Raw genomic sequence first — 23487 nt, forward strand, 5'->3', positions numbered from 1 at the left:
GCTGAACTTGAGTAGTCTTGAAAGCACAGTACCTTGACATTTTGATGTTTTAATGTTGTTCCTCCTCGAGTGACACGTAGGATCATTTGCTTGTGTGTGTAATTCAAGATCTTTAGAATCACCACTTGTGGCTTTATCTCTCGAGGAATTCAAGGGACCCAATCTGTGAGCCTGTTCAATCCGAAAACGAGGCATCCAACGAGGCATCCAACGGTAACCATGTCTCTAGAAATCCCACGAGGTCCAATACCCCAACCGACTCGGGTAGACCAACTAATCACAGGTTATGGCATCTGAATGGTTTTCCAAATCATCTATCTTGCTCTCTAAATCTGCCACCTTTTTCTCTAAACGACTTTGTTCGCCAGCCAAACTTTGCATCTGCTCCTCCAGTGTTGAGGTTCTGCTCAGACCTGCATCAAGTTCCAAACACATGCTGTCCAAGCGTTCGTGAGCCTCTTCGGTTCTATCTAGCAAGGTTTACAGCTTGGAATCTATCACTTCCTCCACCACCAACTCGGCTGTCCACATTCTGTTCCCGAGGGCTCGAGGTGCCACATGAATCCGCTATCTTAGAGTCCACTGTCCGGAGCTTGTCTCGCTCCCTACACAGCTGCTTCAAGGCCATACAGAGTTCTCTCTAGTCCTTTTTGAACGCCCCTCATTGTTAAGTCCCAGCGTGAAATTCAGGTCAGATTTGTCAGGCGATAAGCAGGTTAATTTGAATTCAGCAGGGAAGTTCCTGGAGCTAGCACAGTTTGCTTCTGCTACCAGCCATGGCGATCATGTGCCCATGCCTTATTTGTTATAAAAACAGGTCTAGCTCAAAACGTCTTAGTTTTATTCCTGGATGTTTTTGTTTTCTTCCATTATAGTTGAAAAACGTCTAAGTCTCAGGAATGCCCAAGTACCGCCCTGAACACGCCCCTGATATGCCTCCTTGAGATTTGGACGCACCTCTGATGGACTTCAAAGAAAAACGTCTAAAAATAGGTTTTGAAAGTTTTTGTTAGAAAAACGACCAAATGCTGCTTTATGCCACTTTTTAGACGTTTTTCTGTTTTGAAAATGAGCCCAATAGTCAACTAAGCGGTTTACAAAACCATCATATGAGAAAAGAGTCAGTAGTAGACATTAAAATTAACCAGACCAGAAGCAGAGAAAAAGATAGAAAAGAAATGAGTCTTCAGAGCTTGTTTAAAGGCAGGGAGAAAGGGTTGATTCCTGATGAGTATTGGTGGTCATTCCAGAGCTTAGGACCAACACAGCGGAATGCAGAATGTCGAGAGATAGAGACACAGAGTTGGGATAGGGAGGATAGGACCAAAAGATTGTCAGCCGAGTGGAGACACTGGAGGAGGGCGTAGGGAATGAGGTGGTTATTGAGACAGGCAGGAGCTGAGGGGAGCCTGGATTTATAAACACGGACTGCAGGGATGTGCACTCTTTAATACACATTCAGTTAGTGTGTGCTAAATCTATTTAAATGCATCTTAACATATGAATTAACATGCATTAAGATTATTAGCACGTTTCAGTGTGTGTTAAAAAATTTAAAACGAATGTGTGAAACCAACTGAAAAATCGGGGGAAAAAAAGAAAATGAAAACAATATTTTTTGCCCTATGCTCATCTGTAGTGGATATAAGATGCAGACAAATTATTCACAATAGTAATACAAAAAAAAAAAACCACCATCACCCGTTCCACTGATTGATACCTTAAATTAGCTCCCGATACCTCAACTCTTACAGCTTTATGCAACCTTCTTCAGTTAAATCACAGCTAAAGCCCTACGATAATCCCTATCATTATGATCCCATTGTAACTCGGAACTTCTTTCTTTCTTGTTGTGTAGTTTGTCTTACTGTTCTGACTAGAGTTTAAGCTCCCAGGAGTAGGGGCCGTTTCTCAAGTGTACTGTATACACCTTGAAGCACCAATGATACTTCTACTACTACAGTACTGAACTCTTTAAAGGGACAATTTTCAGTAACCTTCTTGGATGCAAACTATGAATTGGTTAGGCCATTTTCAAAGAAAACTAGGAATAGGCAAATTTTTGAAAGAAAAGTACACATGGCCTTTACACCTCCTAAAAATCTCATTCCGCATGTGCACCCCTTTTAACGTGGCTAAAGGAATGCAGGTTGGGAACCTTGTGCATACTGATCACAATTTATCTGGGTTAAATGTCTTTGAAAAATGTCATCTTGGAGTCCTGTCTCTGCAAAAAAATTTAGATTTAATTTGGATAGCATGCTCCCACTGAAGCCCAGTGAAGGAACCTGTGCCTTACTATGCCATTGGGAAATCAATACAGCCCCCATCCCCACATTCACTCACTCTTTCTACTCTTCCTCCCACTCGCAAGCACTCAACTCACTCTCTTTCTACCCCATCCTCTCCCAGCATTTATTTGCTCTCTCTCAATCCTGCCTAAAAAAGAAAGATATTTATATGAGAGCCGGTGAGAGCCAGCAATTTCAAACCCACAGTCTGGCTCACTCTTTCACAGTTGGGGTGGGGGTGGGGAAGAAAGACTCCCGCTGGCTCTTGTAGAGGTAGTGCTGCAATCCTATTTGGTTTTCACTAGCAGGAAGGAAGAAATCTCCACCAGAACTTGCAGAGACAACAACATATCGGTCAGCAGACTAAAGTGGACACTTACTGTGACAGTGCCATGGCCACAGTCAGTCAGTCTTCACTGGTGGGATGGAGGTATTGGAAACCTCCACCAGCACTTGCAGAAGTGGTGTGTGAATCCCATGGACATTTCCAACTAGTCTTCACTGGTGAGAGATAGTAACCTCTGCCACACTTGAAGATAGGGTGCCAAGGTCATGGTCAGTCTAGCCGGGTGAGGAGGTGGGTAGTGAGAATCTCCACCAGCATTTCCACAGTTTGGACAGGGGTGGCAGGAGATGCAGGAGAGAGTGTGGTAAGGTACCCCATCTGCAGACACAAACTCCCTGATACTCAAAACCATTTAACTGGCCAGGAACAGCACTTAACTGGCTATCTGGCAATATTGAGCGGGGATAGCCGATTATCCTCTGCTGAATATCCCCGGTTAGTGCCTAGGAGCTAACTGGCTATATCGCGCAATAACATTTAATTCAAGTAGCCACATCAGGCCGCTTAAGGTAAAATTATGTATAATCATACCTGATAATTTTCTTTCCATTAATCATAGCTGATCAATCCATAGACTGGTGGGTTGTGTCCATCTACCAGCAGGTGGAGATAGAGAGCAAACTTTTGCCTCCCTATATGTGGTCATGTGCTGCCGGAAACTCCTCAGTATGTCGATATCAAAGCTCCATCCGCAGGACTCAGCACTTAGAGAATTACACCCACGAAGGGACACTCTGCCCAGCTCACCACCGCCGAAACGGGGGAGGGGAATTAACCCAGCTCATCCCCACACAAGTGGGGGAGGGGAATCCGTCCAGCTCATCCCCGCGGAGCGGGGGAGGGACACCACACCCGCCGATGCGGGGGGATCTGGCTTATCCTGCAACCGCAAGAGGAGCTGACTGACCCTAACACCGCCGAAGCGGGAGGGGTACAAAGCTGCCCTACAGCCGCACGAAGCGGGAGGGAGTGCCGGCAGAATTTATGTCTCAATCCAGCCCCGTAAAACGGAGGGGAGAGGAATGCAGCAGCTCACTGTAACACAAACTCGTCTCAACTCTTGAAGAATCCAAGTGAAAGAAGAACTTGAACACGAAGTCCTCCTGAAGTAACTGAAGGCTAAACTTGAACCTAAAATTCAACCAGAATATAAACAGTACAGATATCTGGGAGGGGCTATGGATTGATCAGCTATGATTAATGGAAAGAAAATTATCAGGTATGATTATACATAATTTTACCTTCCATATCATCAAGCTGATCAATCCATAGACTGGTGGGATGTACCGAAGCAGTACTCACCCAGGGCGGGACATAGAAATCCCTGACCTCAACACTGAAGCTCCAAACCGGGCCTCCGCCCGTGCAGCCACAGTCAAACGGTAATGCTTGGAGAATGTATGAGCCGAAGCCCAAGTTGCCGCCTTGCATATCTCTTCCAAGGAGACGGATCCGGCCTCTGCCATCGAGGCCGCCTGAGCTCTCGTGGAGTGAGCCTTCAGCTGGATAGGCGGCACCTTCCCCGCGGCCACATAAGCCGCTGCAATGGCTTCCTTGACCCATCTTGCCACTGTAGGCTTAGCAGCCTGCAGACCCTTACGAGGACCTGCAAACAGGACAAACAGATGATCCGATTTCCGGAAATCATTGGTCACTTCCAAGTATCTGATGATGACTCGTCTCACATCCAGATATTTAAGAGCAGAGTACTCCTCTGGGTAGTCCTCCCTACGAAAGGAAGGGAGACAGAGCTGCTGATTCACATGGAAGCGAGAACCAATCTTGGGCAGGAAGGAAGGCACTGTGCGAATAGTCACTCCTGCCTCAGTGAACTGCAGAAAAGGCTCTCGACATGAGAGCGCCTGGAGCTCGGAAACTCTTCTGGCTGAAGTGATAGCCACCAAAAAGACTGCTTTCAACGTCAGGTCTTTCAGAGATGCCCTCGACAAGGGTTCCAAAGGCGGCTTCTGCAATGCTCTTAGCACCAGGTTGAGATTCCACGCAGGCACCACTGAGTGCAGAGGAGGGCGCAGGTGATTAACTCCCTTGAGAAAGCGCACCACATCTGGCTGCGAAGCCAGGGAAACACCCTTCAGGCGGCCCCTGAAGCAAGCCAGAGCCGCTACCTGGACTTTAAGGGAACTGAGCGACAGGCCTTTCTCCAGACCTTCTTGCAGGAACGCCAACACTGAAGAAATTGGAGCAGTGAAGGGAGAAAGTGAGCCTGCTTCACACCATGCTGCAAAGATACGCCAAACCCTGGCGTAAGCAGTAGAAGTAGAGCGCTTCCTCGCTCTCAGCATAGTGGCGATGACCTTGTCTGAGAAGCCCTTCTTCCTCAGACGCTGCCGCTCAATAGCCAGGCCGTAAGACCAAAGGGAGAGGGATCCTCCATCACCACGGGACCCTGATGTAACAGGCCCTGCTCCACTGACAGCCGCAGAGGATCGTCGACTGAGAGCCTGAACAAGTCCGCATACCAGGGACGTCTGGGCCAATCCGGACCCACCAGGATTACCCTGCCGGGATGCTTTGCCACCCGGTCTAGCACCCTGCCCAACATGGGCCAGGGCGGGAACACATAGAGGAGCTCTTGTGTCGGTCACTGTTGGAGAAGAGCATCTACTCCCAGGGATCGAGGGTCCCGTCCTCTGCTGAAAAAGCGCGGCACTTGGCCATTGGCCGATGACGCCATCAGATCTAGGCTCGGCTGGCCCCAGCGCTTCGTGATGTCCAAGAACGCCTGAGCAGATAGTTGCCACTCTCCGGGCTCCAAGGTATGGCGACTGAGAAAGTCCGCCTTGACATTCATGACTCCGGCAATGTGGGCCGCTGAAAGCTGCTCCAGGTTCGCTTCCGCCCACTGGCAAAGACTCATAGCCTCCTTGGCTAGAGGGGCGCTCTTGGTACCTCCCTGGCGGTTGATATAGGCCACAGCCGTGGCATTGTCCGACAGGACCCGTACAGGCTTCAACACCAGTACCGGGATGAACTCCAATAACACCAACCGAATGGCTCTGAGTTCCAGGAGGTTGATAGACCACTTGCCTCTGCAGGAGACTAGAGCCCCTGCGCTGTCCTTCCCAAGCAGTGGGCTCCCCAGCCCATCAAAGAGGCGTCTGTCGTGACGACAATCCACTCCGGGGTCACCAGAGGCAATCCTGCAGACAACTTGTCTGTCTGCGTCCACCAGCTCAGCGCCTTGCGCACTGCTGGGTCCACGGGAAGGCGCACAGCATAATCCTCCGACATCAGAGTCCAGCGCAGCAGCAGAGATAGCTGTAGTGGTCTCATATGAGCCCTGGCCCAGGGCACTACTTCCATTGTGGCCGTCATAGAGCCCAACAGCTGCACGTAGTCCCAAGCCCGAATAGGAGAGGCTACTAGGAACTAGTCCACCTGAGCCTGAAGCTTGACAATCCGATTGTCTGGCAGGAACACTCTGCCCACTTGAGTGTCGAATCGAACTTCCAGATACACCAGGGACTGAGTCGGGCGCAGCTGGCTCTTCTTCCAGTTGATGATCCATCCCAGGGAGCTCAAAAGAGCAATTACCCGGTCCATAGCTTTGCCGCACTCTGCATAAGAGGGGGCTCGGATCAACCAGTCGTCCAGATAAGGATGGACTTGTACTCCTTCCTTTAGCAGGAAGGCTGCTATGACCCCCATTACTTTGGAAAAGGTCCGCGGAGCAGTAGCCAACCCGAAAGGGAGGGCTCTGAACTGGAAGTGTCGTCTCAGGACTGTAAAACGCAGAAAGCGTTGGAGAGGAGGCCAGATGGGAATATGCAGGTACGCTTCCTTGATGTCCAAGGAAGCCAAGAACTCTCCTGCCTTCACTGCCGCTATAACAGAGCGGAGAGTCTCCATGCGAAAGTGCCTCACTTCCAGGCCCGATTGACCCCTTTGAGGTCGAGGATAGGCCGGACAGAACCTCCTTTCTTTGGAACCACAAAGGAAATGGAGTAACGTCCCTTGCCAATCTGATTTTTTGGCACCGGAACGACCGCACCCCGGCGGATCAGGTTGTCCAAGGTCTGCTGCACTACCACAGCTTGACCGGAGACTTGCAGGGAGAGAGTACAAACCCGTCTCTTAAGGGTTGGCAGAACTCTAGCTTGTAGCCGTCTCTGATGACTTCCAGCACCCACGCGTCTGAAGTTATAGTGGTCCACTCGCCCAGAAATGAGGACAGCCGTCCTCCAATCTGCACTGGGGCGTGGACCAAGGCCCCGTCATTGGGTACGAGACCCTGGGGGAGGACCGGAGGGAGCACCTCCGGGACGGCGGTCTCTGCGAAAGGAATGCTGCTTGGGGGAGAAATTCCTCTTGAAGGAAGAGGGGGCAGAGGAACCCGACTTGCCCGGGCGGTACCGATGGGCTTCCTGCAACCGTCCTCTGGAGGTATCGGGACGAGTACTAACCCGAGCCCTGACCTCTGGTAATTTCTTGCCCTTAGACGTGCCGAGATCGGTCACGATTTTGTCCAGCTCGACCCCAAAGAGCAGCTTGCCTTTAAAAGGCAATCTAGCCAGGCGGGATTTAGAGGCGTGGTCAGCAGACCAATGTTTCAGCCAAAGCCACCGCCGCGCAGAGACTGTCTGAGCCATGCCTTTAGCTGAGGCTCTCCAGACATCATACAGCAAGTCTGCCAAATAGGCTAAGCCCGATTCCAGGGCCGGCCAATCAGCCCTCAAGGAATGATCCGAGGGGGAAGCCCGCTGCACCATAGTCCGGCACGCCCTGGCCACATAGGAGCCGCAAACTGAGGCCTGCAAACTTAAAGCAGCTGCCTCAAAGGACGACCTTAAGGCCGCCTCCAATCTTCTGTCTTGGGCGTCCTTTATGGCCGTGCCACCTTCCACCGGCAACGCCGTTTTCTTAGTCACCGCAGTGATTAAAGAATCCACGGTAGGCCACAGATAGGCCTCACGTTCACTCACAGCCAAAGGATAGAGGCGGGACATAGCCCTAGCCACTTTAAAGGCTCGTTTCCGGGACATCCCATTGAGCCGCAATTAAGGTGTGCATGGCATCATGCACGTGGAAGGTTCTAGGCGGGCGCTTCGTCCCCAGCATAATGGCAGAGCCAACAGGGGCTGAGGGAGAGACGTCCTCCGGAGAGGAAATCTTCAAAGTGTCCATGGCCTGTAACAACAGGTTGGGCAAATCCTCTGGGCTAAAAAGCCGCGCTGCAGAGGGGTCATCCGCTCCAGCCGAGCGGGGATCTATCTCCTCCAAGGAATCCGCAAAGGATCGTTGGGAGACCTCAGACACGCTGCCCTCATCTACATCGGAGGAGACAAAAGTCCTCCAAGGCCTGGAAATCAACCCGAGGGCGTTTACCTCTGGGAACCTCAACCTCTTTATCAGAAGAGGGAGCAGGGGCAGCGTTTTGCATGAGGAAAGCCTGATGCAGCAGCAAAACAAACTCGGGGGAGAAACCCCCCAGACTGTGCACTTCCGCAGCCTGGGCAACAGCCCTAGACGCACTCTCAACCGGCGCTCGCAATAGCGGGGGAGAGACATGCTGCGCATCCAAAATGGCGTCCGGCGCGAAACTCCGTGAAGGAGCCGCGCGGGAAGAACGGCGCTTAACTTTAGCCGCTTTTGTGCCGTCGCCCAAATTAAGGGCGTTCATGGCATTAATGTCTCCCACCTCAAGGGCGGCCCCGAAGAAGCCGTCCGAGCCGCGTGGCCGGCCAAGATGGCGGAGGCGAGGAGCGGGGGATGGGCGTTTATGGCGGGAAAAAACCGCCATGCCGGAGGAACGACCGGGACATTCATCGGTCACTAAACTATCACCCATCAAGGGCGAATCAGGTTGTAAAACCCCCGCATCCCCTCTAGAAGCGCTCCAGCGATCCGGGGAGCGACCCTTTGCGCCCTCGCCCTCCGACGCCATTGCCACGAGGAGAAGAATCGGGGAACCCCCTGCCCGCTATAAAAAGGTAAAATTACCTGCTTGCCGCTCAGAGCTGTAACGAACTGGTGTCCCAGTGAGTAGCTGCAATGAACGTTTAAAGAAACGTCGAATTAAACGCCTTTAAAGACGTTTAAAAATATATATATATTTTTTTTTTAAACGGAGCCAGCGGGAGGGGGGAGAAAAGGAGGGACCTGGCACCACCAGGTTTGCACTTGCTCAAAAGAGCCCTCAACCCCAGGCCTCAACAAAACCTAAGGATTAGGCTTGGAGGCCTAGCCAGAGCTGCTGCTGTGTGTGACCACCACCTGCTGAGATAGAGAACATACTGGGGAGTTTCCAGCAGCACATGACCACATATAGGGAGGCAAAAGTTTGCTCTCTATCTCCACCTGCTGGTAGATGGACACAACCCACCAGTCTATGGATTGATCAGCTTGATGATATGGAAATAGCAGGTATATCTTTAGCTAGTTTAAAGTTAGCCAGCTATCTTCAAATATTGACTTAGCTGGTTAGCTTTAAACCAGCTAAAAATAAACCGCATATTCAATGCCGATCACCAGAAATAACCCAGCATTGAATATCCAGGCTGACTGCCAACAGCTGAACTCCTTCCTGCGGTCTTAATATCGGCCCCAAAGTGCTTCTGCTACTACATATTTATATACACATACAGAATAACTCTGAATTATAAGTACAGACAATGAAGCTAACACTAGAGGGATCACACAGACAGACTTTCAAATAATCCAAACTTACACTGTCTCTGCTGTCACAGTCTTGAGCTCTTGGAGCCTGTCTTCTTCTGGAGGTTTGGTCTGCTGTTCCACTCTGAAGAAGAAGATCAGAAAATGTATCTGTGATAGAGCAAACCAGAATTTGAAGAAACAATATATGTGTTAGCTCTGGTAGAAAGCATTAAAATACCAGGTCAGGGGCCAGTGATACCTCCACCTTCCACTCCAACAGTAACGAGGGGGAAAAAAAAAAGGATACCAGTTCAAAAAGTTTCTAAGTCAGTGACCTGGCAGAGAACCAGCAGCATCTCTTAGGACATCCCTATTCCAACTGATAAAAAGCTGGATGCAAGGAAGCCAGATGTATTGTTAACAGAGACCACCACAAGAATGGCACCGATTATAATAGAGGCGTCCAAGCAATTATTCTATTAATCGGGTGGAGAGGCAGAAGACCCTCAATTAAGAGATGCAGTCAGACTAAAGAAAACGTGGCAGAAAGATACAAAAATAGGGGTCTACAGACCTGATTGAAAAGAAATTTCCAAATGCACTTGGATAAGTTGCCTATACACAACATGTTTTGAACTCCAGAAAGCAGCTCTCGTTGGCACAAAGAAAAGTTACTTGAGAGACCAAGATCATAATTCACATGTACTGGCTTAGAAGTGAAGTTCATTACTATTATGGTATGTATGTTTAATTCTGTTTTTATTAGAACATATCAACTTCAGTTTGACAATTGTCAGTATTTTACAGATAATCAATAAAACATCAATTTAACAATTATCTCACTAAGTAAACCAATTATGGATATTCTCGTCTTTTATCTTTTTCTCCCCATCCCCCCCTCCCTTTGCCACCATTCTACATTTTATTCTTGTAACGATAATACAACTTTATCTCATATCTTAACTTATCTATTCCTTTACCTATACACGTTTCTTTTTCCCCCCCCTCCCCCCCCTTCCTTGTTACCTACCCCTTCACTCCTCATCCCCCCTAGTACCAACCCTCCCCATCTCCTACCTACCTCCCTAACCCTCCCTCCCTCCCTCTCGTCCATGCTTTAGAGTCTATATATTCAGGAGGTAGCTCCTGGCTGGTGCTGTCAAAGTATTCCAGAAGGGGGACCATATCTGTTGTAATTCTTCGCCTGCAGTCGAATTCATGTCTTTTACTCCTATTTTTTCCATACGCATCAAATGTATCATCTGCATGCGCCACTGCTGTACTGTGGGAATTTTGTGCGTCAGCCATTCTTTCAGTATGACTTGTCTAGCGACCACCACCGCTTTGTTGATGAAGCTTTTATATCCTTTTGGAATCGGGTGTCTGATTTTAAATTGACCAAATAATAACAATGGCTCACACTCCCACTGTTGCTGCCATAATGTGGATATGTTCTGTGTCAATACTTTCCAAAATCTGTTTATTCCTTGGCAGGACCAAAACATGTGGCCCAGTGTTGCACCTTCTGATCTGCACTTAGGGCATTCTCCCCATGGCGAGAGTCCCATGTAAAAAGCTCGTCGAGGTGGTATATAAAGACGAAAAGCAAACTTATATTGTTGTTCCCAATGTCCCACCCAGACCGAGCGCCTGGAAATGGACAAAACAAATGTCTTAATTATTTCTGATGTTATATTAACTTTTAAGTCCTGTTGCCAGTCCGTCTCCAATTTTTTATAGTTTGGTTCTGGCATTGTGTCTCTGATGTGCCTATGGTAAAAGGACAAAGGCACTTTCTGTTGTGATCCCAGTGAAAGGGCTGCTGAGAGCTCCTCCTGAACATCTTCCGCCAGGTGCTCCCAACGCAATGATGCCACATAATGTTTTAGCTGAGCATAATGAAAAAACTCTGTATCTGACAATGTAAATTCCTCTTTCAAAACTGAGAAGGGTTTAATGCGTCCCTCCTCTGTAACCACTTGCAATACATACTTTATTCCCTTTTTCTCCCACCTGCGAAAGACTGAGTACAACTGCCCTGGGACAAACGCCACATTATCACATATAGGGAGGAATGGTGTTACTTTTGGGTCGAACCGGTGCATACGGCAGACCCATTTCCACGCTGCTCTGGCCGTCTGCATGATACCAGTTTCCCCCAATACAGCTGGAATACTGACTCCGGTCCCGTGTAAATAATTACTAAAATGCACCCCTGGTGTTAATTGTAACTCTAGGTCTGTATTGGAGTATTCTTGAGTGGCTCTGAACCAATCATTTATGTGTCTTAACCCGCAAGCCACGTTGAAATATCTTATGCTAAGCAGTCCCAACCCCCCATACTCCACCGGGATCTGCAACGTTTCTATTGGTAAGCGTGCCCTCTTTCCCCGCCATAGGAATCGCTGTGTCAGTGTATTTAATTTTTTCTCATCTGATCTTTTTAAATATACTGGTATTGTCTGCAGCACATACAGCCATCTAGGAACGATCACCATGTTGTATAGTGCTATTCTTCCCCTCAGGGAAAGCGGCAAAGAGGCCCATGTTGCTAAACTTAACTCAGTATCTTTAACTATTCGACGTATGTTTTGTTCATATAGTTTTGTGAGGTCTGAGGGAATATGTACTCCTAAGTATTTAATTGTTTCTGTCGCTCTCTGCAGTGACATAGTCCCACCCGCGACTGATGGCGTCTCTGGGCCCAATGTAAGAACGTAGGACTTGGCTTTGTTTAGTTTGAACCCTGATATCTGACCATATTGATCTATACTCTCCAGCAGTACTTCTAACGATTGATCTGGATTTGTTAAAGTTACCATCAGATCATCTGCGTATGCTAAGATCTTCACCTCATGTGTTGCCATCTTTACACCCTCAATTTGCTTTGTAGCTTTCACCACTCTCAACAGTGGTTCCAGCGCCAGTATAAAGAGCAAGGGCGACAACGGGCAACCCTGCCTTGTCCCCCTCTCAATTACAAACTCCTCTTCACTGATCCCATTCACTATCACCTTCGCCTTTGGGTTGCGGTATAGTGCCTTAACCGCCTGCACAAACCAGCCCTGTATGCCCATTTTCTCTAATGTTGCAAATAGGAAGTCCCACCTTACAAGGTCAAAGGCCTTCTCCGCGTCCAAACTTATCACCATTGCAGGCTCTCCCTTGTTATGACATGAGGCTATTGCGAGTAGTAGCTTCCTAACATTATGTGTTGTCTGTCGCCTCCGCACGAACCCCACCTGTTCCGGGCCTATAAGTGTAGGTAACCACTGGGCCAGTCTCTCTGCCAGAATCTTAGCTAACAACTTCACGTCTAAATTTAGCAGTGAAATTGGCCTATAAGAGCCCACCTCATCTGCCGGCTTTCCAGGTTTGGGGATCATTGTAATAAGCGCCGCATTTGTATGCAAAGGAAATTCCCCAGCTCCCACTATCTCTTCAAGATATTCCAGCAGGGATGCTAATGCATCTGGGGGCAACATTTTATAGTATTCCCCAGAATATCCGTCTGGTCCTGGCGCTGAGTACCGTTTTAAGGATTTAACTACCTTCTGTACCTCTAACAGTGTTATTGGACTGTTTAGCCCTTCTTGCCCTTCCTGGGATATCTGAGCCAGGCCTGCTTTCTTAAGGTACTCAGAAAGGTGCCTATTTACCGGCCCCTGCTCTACCGAGTATAGATTAGCAAAGTAATCGGTGAACATTTTCCCGATGCCTTTCTGATCTGAAATTATTTTCCCTTGCGGGTCCTTAAGTGCTGCAACTGACCTAGGCCCCCCCCAGTTTTTAATTAGCCGCGCTAAAAGTTTCCCTGACCGGTTCCCATATCTCTGTAGCTTGTATTACTATTATGGTATGTATAAAACTAAAGAAGGTGAAAACAGTCAAAAATGGTGACGTCATCGGAGAGCATGGTAGCCTAATCGCCGTTCTCCCGAGCGCCCACAGCAATAAATAGCGATTTGGCGATCCTCAGATATAAGCGGCACCAACTGAGACCAGCGAGAGTAATAGCAGACTGGTGAGATCCCAGGGCGAGCATGCAGAAGCGGGTGGAGCCGGTTGACCTGTCACAATTCACATTTGAGCAAGACAGGACGAAAAAAAACATGGCAGCCCGAGCGGATGAAGCTAGCGTGGAGCAGGCAATGGCGGAACTGCAGCCCTCAGGGGACCTTTTTCTAATGCAGGACCGAGGAGAACCTGTAGCAGCCGGAGTTATGCGCCTGGATACAAGAAATCCGATCAGATTAAAAAGCGATGCGATCTGAGCTCGCAACCCTGGGAGCTGACTTAAGAGGTGAGATTTCTGAGCTAGGACACAGAATGGAGGAGGCGGAGGGCCGAACTGAGGAACATACAGAGACACTCGGATCCCTAGAAAGGCAGATGGCTGATGAGTGCCTGGGGCAGCAGCTAATTTCAGATAAGCTTGAAGATCTTGAAAATAGGAGCAGACGCAATAAACTCCGTTTTCGTGGCCTCCAACGTACCAAAATAGTGAATCAGTGGCCCAACAAATTGCAAGCTCACTGCTAGTGGATACGGATGAGCCGGTTCCACCAGAGAAAATTATCCTAGAACGAGCGCATCGGGCTCTGGGGGCTACAGAAGAAATCTCTCAAAAGACATAATAGTTTGCTTTCAAGATTTTAAATTGAAAGAGCGAGTGCTAACTGCAGCGAGATGAGCAAACAACTTCAAATGGGACTCCTATCAGGTGGAAATCTACCAGGATCTGGCGGCTGCCACCTTGAAGCACACAGCGGATCTAAAGCCGGTAACAGCTAAATTCAGAGAAATGGGGATTCGATACAGGTGGAGACACCCATTTGCGCTCGTATTTTACAAAGATGGCAAGCAACACCAAATTAAATTGGTGGCAGAAGCACAAGAAATACTCCAGGGGGAACCGCAGATGGCCACGCCTTCTACAGCAAGGACATCCCAGCCAGCAGCTGGACCGAGAACCCATCTGAAATGGCAACGGGTGGGACACAGTCGCCTGCAGCGCCAGAAATCAGCAGGGCGTCTCACCTGAAAAACGCCCCAGAGCCACCTGAGGTTATTCGGAGTGCTCGGCTGGGAGACATGGCGATATTGTGGCAGCCCTGCAGAGACCCCAGCAATGGCAAGCTGAGTTGGTTTGTTGGTTGGTGATTGACTTTGGTTAAATAGTTGATATGGGACCTTTTCCCAAATTCTTTGTTTGCAATATGGTTAATAGACAAGGACTATAATTTGAAAGACATAATGCTTGATTAGGGGCAAGGGGGGTCACATTCCTCTGCTAAAGCACCGACCGGATTCTGGCAAAGGTGCTATGGTTAGAGGGTAAGGGAAGGGAATGGGGGGAGGAAGTACTGAGGGGGGGAAGAGGCTTTGGCCTGGGGGGGGGGGGGGGGGGAAGGAGAAAGGGATGTTTGGGAGGGGGGTAAAGAGAACCACCTCAGCACTGGGTATGGGTACAGAAACCGTAGTCAATATATCAATACATTATTATGCTTAAATGTTACTATAAATGTGCGAGGGCTGAATACCCCGCAAAAAAGGCAGCAGGTGTTTAGGGAAATGATACGCCAAAAAGCGGATGTGGTGTTTCTTCAGGAGACACATCTTAAAAGAAAACATGAACATCTAGTCAGACACAAGCACTATCCAATGATGCACTGCGCTTCCACCACTGAGAACAAAAAACAGAAGGGGGCTCAGATTGCGTTATCCAGATCGCAACCCTGGGTAGTGCATAATACAGTGAAGGATAAAATGGGCAGATATTTACTGTTGGGAGTCTCTTTGCACAATGTGTATTATACTATGTTATGTATTTATGCACCTAATGATGGTCAAAAGCTATTCTTGGAGGAACTGGAGCAGGTTCTACAGAAGCATGTCAAGGGCCAATTGATAGTGGGGGGAGACCTTAACCTGACGGTTGATCCCCGTCTGGACAACTCAGGCGGGGCTGTGCGATATGCCAGGGGTGACAGGGCGGCCTTTAAAGCTTGGTTAGCACGGTGGGGGCTGATGGATCTTTGGCGGGAAGACCATGGGGGGGGGGGGGGGGGGGGGGGGGGGGAGATTTCACTCACTATGCCCCTAAACACAATACCTATTCGAGAATAGATTACTGGCTGGGTGATGTGACGGTAAGAGGTAGAATAATTCAGGTGAAGATTGAACCATGTAGTTGGTCGGATCACTCGTTGGTAGTGCTGACTCTGCAACCAGGTATTAAGCAGAAAGGGCGGAAAGGGTGGAGATTAAATGAAGCCATATTATTAAATCCACAAAATGTAATCGAGATTGAAAAATATATCGCCGAGTATATAAAGTTTAACGACATGGGAGAGGTACACCCAGCGAGTGTATGGGAGGGAATGAAAGCAGTACTGAGAGGCCAACTTATCGCCCTTCAGGCCCATATTAACAAGGGTCAAGCAGAAAAAGAGGATGAAATAGAGGGAAAATAGAGACCAGTGAACGGGCACATAAAGCAAACCCAACAGATAAAAAGAAATTGCAAGATCTACAATACAGAGCTCAGCTAAATGACATACAGCTGGCAGAGATAGCAGTACAGATGCAGCAGGTACAGCAAGAACGCTTTGAGTTTGGGAATAGAGCCAGTAGACTGTTAGCACATAAATTAAAAAAGCAGTCCCAGCGAAATTATATCTCTGGCGTATATACCACCACCACGGGGCAGCTAGTCACCCATGAAGAGGGGATACAGACAATGTTTTGGGATTATGCCCAAACATATAAATCGGAGCAGGAGCCAACGCAGGAGGATATAGTACAATATTTACAGGAGGTAAAGCTTCCAGAACTTTCAGAGGAAGTGGTAGAATCTCTGTCTAATCCCATAACAATTGAGGAGTTAGAGAAGGTGATAGCGAACTTGCTCACTAACAAAGCACCTGGGCCCGATGGCTTCCCTGCGCGCTTTTATAAACTTTATGCCAAGTGGCTAGCACCGCTGCTGCTGAAGGTGATTACCTCCTTTGATGAAATAGGAGAATTGCCTTACTCCTGGAGAGTGGTCGAGGTAGTTCTGATCCAGAAGCCGGGCAAAGACCCCTTGCACTGTGGGTCATACAGGCCTATATCACCGTTAAATATCGACTATAAAATCTTTACCAAATTATTGGCAATAATACATAATGACCAGGCAGACATTTGACAACATCCGATGCCTGTTACATGTAAACCAGCAGGCCACGGATGAATGGGAGTCGGTCGTTCTCTTCTCGGTGGACGCGGAAAAGGCTTTTGACCGCATGGAATGGCCCTTTTTATTTGCAGTCTTGGAAAAGATAGGACTAGAGGGGAGAATCTTGAGCTGGCTGCGCTTACTATATACTAGCCCCTTGGCAACACTAAAAATTAATGGGTCCCACACTAAAATGTTAAGCCTTGGGAGAGGAACAAGACAGGGCTGTGCGGTGTCGCCCCTGCTGTTCGTACTCTCAATTGAGCTATTGGCTCAGAGGATCAGAGATCATGAGACTATAAGGGGGGTGGTCAGAGGCCTACAAGAGCATAAAATTATGCTCTTTGCCGACGACATTTTGATGACATTGACTCAACCCAAAAGGTCACTCCAACAGGTTATGGATATATTAATGGAATATGGGAAGCTATCGGGTTTTAAAATTAATGCAAACAAATCGGAGATACTTAATATCACCACACCATGCCTCAAAGAGAAGCTAAGATGTTGAAGGAACTGTATCCATTCCACTGGGCAACCAAAGCAATAAGATACTTGGGAATAATGATAACCCCTAGAATAGAGAATTTATATCAGGAGAATTTTCCAAAAAAGATAAAGGAGATGTTTGAAGACTTGGATAGATGGGAGGGACTCACCATATCATGGACGGGTAGAATCCATGCCATAAAAATGATGCTCCTGCCGAAATTACTGTACTTGTTTCTTGGCACTCCCATTACCGATTCCTCGGGCTTTTTTTCAACAACTAAATAAAAAAAATGTTTGCCTACATCTGGAGGAAAAGACCACCTAGGGTACGTAGAAGCATGATGTATCAAAGCCCAGCTACAGGTGGCATGGGAGTCCCCAATTTTTACTTATATTACCAGGCAGCGCAGCTTAGAGTCTTAACGGAGTGGGCCCCGCAGAATACCAAAAAATGGCTGCACTGGGAAAGAGCGTGGATGGGCACCAGATATTTGAGCGATATTCTATGGAGCTCGGGGAAGGAGTTATTAGATGCGATAGGGAGGGCCCCGGTGAGCCTCCAACATATATTAAACACCTGGTTGCAAATAAGGAAAAACATTTTCCCGGGAAAATACTACCTGCAGATGGCTATAAGGGGGGCACCGGGTTTTCCCCTAGGAAAAGAAGAGAATATGTACCTGATATGGGCAAAGAAAGGGCTGCGCACTCTGGGGCAGATCTGGGTTAATGGAGAAATAAAAGCTTTTGAGGACCTGCAGGAAGAATATGATCTAGGGGATAGAGAATTAGTATACTATATCTGCCTAAGGAACTATATTCTTAGACGAGCACGAGATGAGCTGGAATTGGCAGAAACAGGGATGGAACGGGCTATTAGAGGCGGAGGTGGAAGGGGTAGCATAACCCGACTCTATAAAGCTCTGCTGCTTCTCTCCTCGCCACAAGACTTTTTAAACGGGGCGTTGGGAGGAAATGCTTCAGACACAATACACAAGAGAGTGGTGGACAAGTAGTTTTAGACATTTGCTGAAACCGTCCGTTGCCCAGCCACTAGTAGAAACTGGATACAAAATTTTATATAGATGGTACTATACCCCGGTCAGATTGCAAAAATTCTATCCACAAATCTCAACAGATTGCTGGAGAGAGTGTGGAGAGCGAGGAACATTTTGGCACATTTGGTGGGAATGCCCAAAGGTCCGCGCATTCTGGACAGAGATTTTAGGAAAGACAAGAAATGACACAGACAGAATACTCATGTCAAGCCATATATTGCTTACTACATGTACGACCGGGGAAAGACCCCGATACATAGCCACAGGTTGGCCATCCATCTCTTTGGGGCAGCAAAATTGGCACTGGCCAAAGCCTGGCGGCAGAAGGAGGTTCCCAATATGCAAGTGATGGAGGGCAGAATGCTTTATCTTTACCAATCGTCGAAATTAACAGCTTTACGCAAGGGACAACTCCAGAAGTTCCAGAAAGTATGGCACCCATAAGAACAATGGCGAGGAATATAGAGGGTTTATACACTATACTGCTCAGGTGGGGAGGGTAGGGAGGAGAGATATAGGGGGGTAAAAGCAAAAGATGTTACTATAAATGTTTGAAGTTTATTCAAATGTGGTGTATAATGGAGATTTAAAGAAGCATGTAATTGTTAACTTTTGAAAAGAATAAAAAAGAATTAAAAAAAAAAACTACTACTAAAAATCACACCAACACTCTCAAACCCTCAATTGGTATACATAAAAATATGGAGGGAAAAACAAAAGGGACGACTTCAGTGCATAGCTCAGTAGGGGAACATCATCAGGCTTAAAGAAAACTCCATATTTAACAAAATATCAAAAATGTGTACCAATAACACTTCATTAAGGGGTCCTTTTACTAAGCTGTGGCAAAAAGTGGCCTGTGGTAGTGTGGCTGCAGGTTTTTGATGCGCACCGGGCCAGTTTTTACCGCGTCTAGGAGAAAAGGGCTTTTTTTCAATGAGCCAGAAAAAGAGCCTGTGGTAAAACTGAAACCAGCGTATGCCTATTTACGGCCTGAGCCCCAACACCGCCCACTGATCTAGTGGTAAGGGCTCACTGAATACACGCACTGTGACCAGTTGTTGCATGCCAAATGCTGATAAACACCAGAAAGACCACGTGCAGTAGGAAATAAAATTTAAAAAAAATTGTCCCGGAGGTATGGGCGCGTGCCAAATCCAAAATTACCACCATGGGGGCGTGCTAGTCTGGTGGTAGTCTTGTTTTGGCATGCGCTGCATGCATGTAGAGCCCACTGTATGCAGTTTTGTTCACCGCAACTCAAAAAAGAAATAGAAAAGGTACAGAGAAGGTCATCGAAAATAGTAAAGGGATGGCCTCTAAATATTTAACAATGCAAAATCGCCAACAAAATAGAAGTCAGGGTTACTGAACTTTCATGATGAAGTCAGTGTGATAGCAAGTATTCAACTGGTGTCTGTGCCTAGTTCTTTTATTTTTGCAGAGTAAACAAGTGATTCATAGTGTACAAACCCTTTTCCCATAGTTTTAAACTGAAATTTTCTCTAGAAATAGGCATTTTTCCCATAGTTTTAAACTGAAATCTCTTCTAGAAGTAGAAACTAAACAGCCAAAAACTCTTGCTCTAAAAGGCAGTTATTTTCTGTTCCTTGGCTTCTGGAGAGGTAGCTCATCCAGCAACCTCAATTAAGTGTTAATTAAGGTGTGGGGAAGTAGAATACTTGCATAGGTTGCTGAGTCAGCTTCAAAGAGCCTGTTTAAAAGAGGCCCCTTAGATTCAAAACTATATAAAGAGGAAAGGTCCCACTGAACTTTCTTTCTGAAAAGTTCTGAGAGAAGAGGACATTTCTCTGGTAAGTGAACGCTACCTTGCTTTGTGCTTTGTGAACAAAGATTGGGGTTTAAAGGAGGAATTGTAGGTTAGTGTTAGGCAAAATAAAAATATAAAAAGCAAATTTTAACTAATCTACATAGTCTTTTCCACTTAGTTTTAAAAACTTTGTACCACAGCATTAACAGATAGAATCTAACAGGCACTGCAGGATCTAGTTTAGTTTTCCCACCCACCCCTAGGACAACTCTTCATTTATACTCAAGTTATTGTAATTAGGGTAACAAGCAAGACGTGCTCTTACAGAGTTTTAAATAAATGTCATTACCATCTAAGAAGGAAACACTAAATAAATCATACAATATACTATATAAACTAAAAGACACTTTTATATTAGGCTAATATCCTTAATACTGCAGCAAGTTTTAAATTATTGAAAAACTCAAAAACACTAAGATGGAGTCAGCAGTCCAGCAGCGAGAGGGGTGCTATCCAGTCTTTTGTATTGAGTGTCACATGTATGATTATCTCCCAGTTGGTGAGATGTCATATGTATGTGCCCGATGCAAAGAGCTCCTAGCTCTTAGAGAACATGTCTGTTCTCTTGGGGCTAGAGTAGCAGACTTGGTGGAGCTGAGGGAGACAGAGAGGTACATAGAGGAGACCTACAGGGATGTTGTAGAGAAGTCCCACCTCCAGTCTGGTAGCCCTTGTGCTACCTTGGAGGATGGAGGTCTCCTAGAAGGAGAGCATCACCCTGGTGAAGTAGGAAGTACTCCTGTAGCCAGGACCTGCCCACCAGGGGATCTACTATCCTCTCGCACCGAGGATATGTCTCCAAGTGCTGCCCGGGAGGGAAAGGTTAGGACAGCCGTTGTAGTTGGTGATTCGATCATTAGGCATATAGATAGCTGGATGGCTGGTGGACTTGAGGATCGCCTGGTGACTTGCCTGCCTGGTGCGAAGGTGGCGGACCTCACGCGTCACCTAGATAGGATTTTAGATAGTGCTGGGGAGGAGTTGGCTGTCTTGGTACATGTGGGCACCAATGACATAGGAAAATGTGGGAGAGAGGTTCTAGAAGCCAAATTTAGGCTCTTAGGTAGAAAGCTCAAATCCAGATCCTCTAGGGTAACATTTTCTGTTCCACGCGCAGGGCCAAGAGACAGGTAGAACTCCAGAGTCTCAATGCGTGGATGAGACGATGGTGCAGGGAGGAGGGTTTTAGATTTGTTAGGAACTGGGCAACATTCTGGGGCAGGGAGAGCCTATTCCGAAAGGATGAGCACCACCTTAACCAGGGCAGGTTGCTGGCAACGGCATTTAAAAAGGAGATAGAGCAGCTTTTAAACTAGAAATGGGGGGGAAGGCCGACAGTCGCTCAAAAGCGCATGGTTCGGGATAAGGTATCTTGCAAGGATACCTCACAAACAGGGAAGATAGGGCTTCTGGATAGTGAGATGCACAACAGACTGTGGTAGGCCAGGTGCCCTTAAATACAACTAAAGATCAGACAAAAGATGGCAAATCAGTAATGTCAAGTACTAAGCATCATGCAAATAGGAACAACAAACATACTCTGAAATGTCTATATGCAAATGCTAGGAGTCTAAGAAATAGAGTTGGACTATGTTTGGAATAAACTTCCTGAGCCCATACGCCAAGACCCCTCCCTGCCCATCTTCAAATCCTTGCTCAAAGCCTACCTCTTCAATGTCGCCTTCAGCACCTAACCATTATACCTCTATTCAGGAAATCTAGACTGCCCCAATTTGATTGTCTGCACATTTTTGTCCATTAGATTGTAAGCTCCTTTGAGCAGGGACTGTCCTTCTTTGTTAAACTGTACAGCGCTGCGTAACCCTAGTAGCGCTTTAAAAATGTTAAGTAGTAGTATATTGCACTAAATGAAAAATTGGATATAATAGGCATTCCTGAGACCTGGTGGAAGGAGGACAACCAGTGGGACACTGTCATACCGGGGTACAAAGTATATTGTAGTGATAGGGTGGACCGGACTGGTGGAGGGGTAGCATTGTGTATTAATGAGAGCCTTGACTCAGATAGATTACAAATTCAGCAGGAAACAAATCACACCTTTGAATCATTGTGGGTTGAAATTCCATGTAGAAAAGGAAAAGGACGGTGAAAGGAGTGTATTACCGTCCGCCTCGCCAGGATGAGCAGGTAGACGCAGAAATGATAAAAGAAATCAGAGACACAAACAAAATGGGCAATGTGAAAATAATGGGTGACTTCAATTATCCAAATATAGACTGGGTAAATGTAACATCAGGACACGCTAGAGAGGTATAATTCCTTGATGAAATCAGTGACAGCTTTATGGAGCAGCTGGTGCAGGAGCCGACGAGAGAAGGAAAAATTCTAGACTTGGTCCTTAGTGGAGCGCATGATCTGGTGAGGGACGTTATGGTACTGGGGCCGCTTGATAACAGTGATCATAATATGATCAGTTTTGATATCAACCTTGAAGTAACTATACACAGGAAGTCAAATACGTTAGCGTTTAAACTGTAAAAAAGGAGACTATGATAAAATGAGAAGAACGGTGGAAAAAAAACTTAGGGGGACAACTGAGAGGGTAAAAACTGTACAACACGCATGGGCGCTGTTCAAAAATACCATCCTGGAGGCCCAGGCCAAACATATTACACTAATTAGAAAAGAAAGATGGAACTCCAAAAGACAGCCGGCATGGTTGAAAAGTGAGGTGAAGGAAGCTATTAGGGCTAAAAGAAATGCCTTCAGAAAATGGAAGAAGGAACCGTCTGTAAATAACAAGAAGCAGTATAAGGAGTGTCAAAGCAAATGCAAGGCGCAGATAAAGAAGGCCAAGAGGGATTACAAAAAAAAGATAGCATTAGAGGCAAAAAAACATAGCAAAATATTTTTTCGGTATATTAAATGCAGGAAGCAGGCAAAAGAATCGGTTGGGCCGCTGGATGACCAAGGGGTAAAGGGGATGATCAAGGAAGATAAAGACGTAGCGGAGAGATTGAATGAATTCTTTGCTTCGGTCTTCACCGAGGAAGATTTGGGTGGGATACCGGTGTCGGAAATGGTATTTCAAGCGGACGAGTCGGAGAAACTTACTGACTTCACGGTAAACCTGGAGGATGTAATGGGGCAAACTGAAGAGTAGCAAATCTCCTGGACCGGATGGTATTCATCCTAGAGTACTGATAGAACTGAAAAATGAGCTTGCGGAGCTACTGTTAGTGATATGCAATTTATCCTTAAAATCGAGCGTGATACCGGAAGATTGGAGGGTGGCCAACGTAATGCCGATTTTTAAAAAAGGTTCAAGGGGAGATCATGGACCGGTGAGTCTGACGTCGGTGCCGGTGAAAATGATAGAGGCTATTATCAAAAACAAAATTACAGAGCACATCCGAGGACATGGATTACTGAGACCAAGTCAGCACGGCTTTTGTGTGGGTAAATTGTGTGCCTGACCAATTTACTTCAACTCTTTGAAGCAGTAAACAAACATGTGGACAAAGGGGAGCCGGTTGATATTGTGTATCTGGATTTTCAAAAGGCGTTTGACAAGGTACCTCATGAAAGGCTACAGAGGAAATTGGAGGGTCATGGGATAGGAGGAAATGTCCTATTGTGGATTAAAAACTGGTTGAAGGATAGGAAACAAA

At 46.9% G+C, this 23487-nt stretch overlaps 1 protein-coding gene across 6 annotated transcripts in view; it reads right to left on the reverse strand.

Moving 5' to 3' along the window:
* HPS5 (HPS5 biogenesis of lysosomal organelles complex 2 subunit 2) overlaps nucleotides 1-23487 on the reverse strand; it is a 379294-nt gene that overhangs the window by 103040 nt on the left and 252767 nt on the right. For all 6 annotated transcript variants that reach the window (XR_003941938.1, XM_030201106.1, XM_030201107.1 and 3 more), the window contains one exon: nucleotides 9326-9397. Coding sequence is in view for 5 of the 6 variants with exons in the window: in XM_030201106.1 (XP_030056966.1) it covers nucleotides 9326-9397 (72 nt within the window). In the remaining variant the exon portion in view is untranslated. The remainder of the gene's footprint in view (nucleotides 1-9325; nucleotides 9398-23487) is intronic.

This window comes from Microcaecilia unicolor, chromosome 4, assembly GCF_901765095.1.
Source record: "Microcaecilia unicolor chromosome 4, aMicUni1.1, whole genome shotgun sequence".
In the NCBI taxonomy this organism is placed as follows: Eukaryota; Metazoa; Chordata; class Amphibia; order Gymnophiona; family Siphonopidae; genus Microcaecilia; species Microcaecilia unicolor.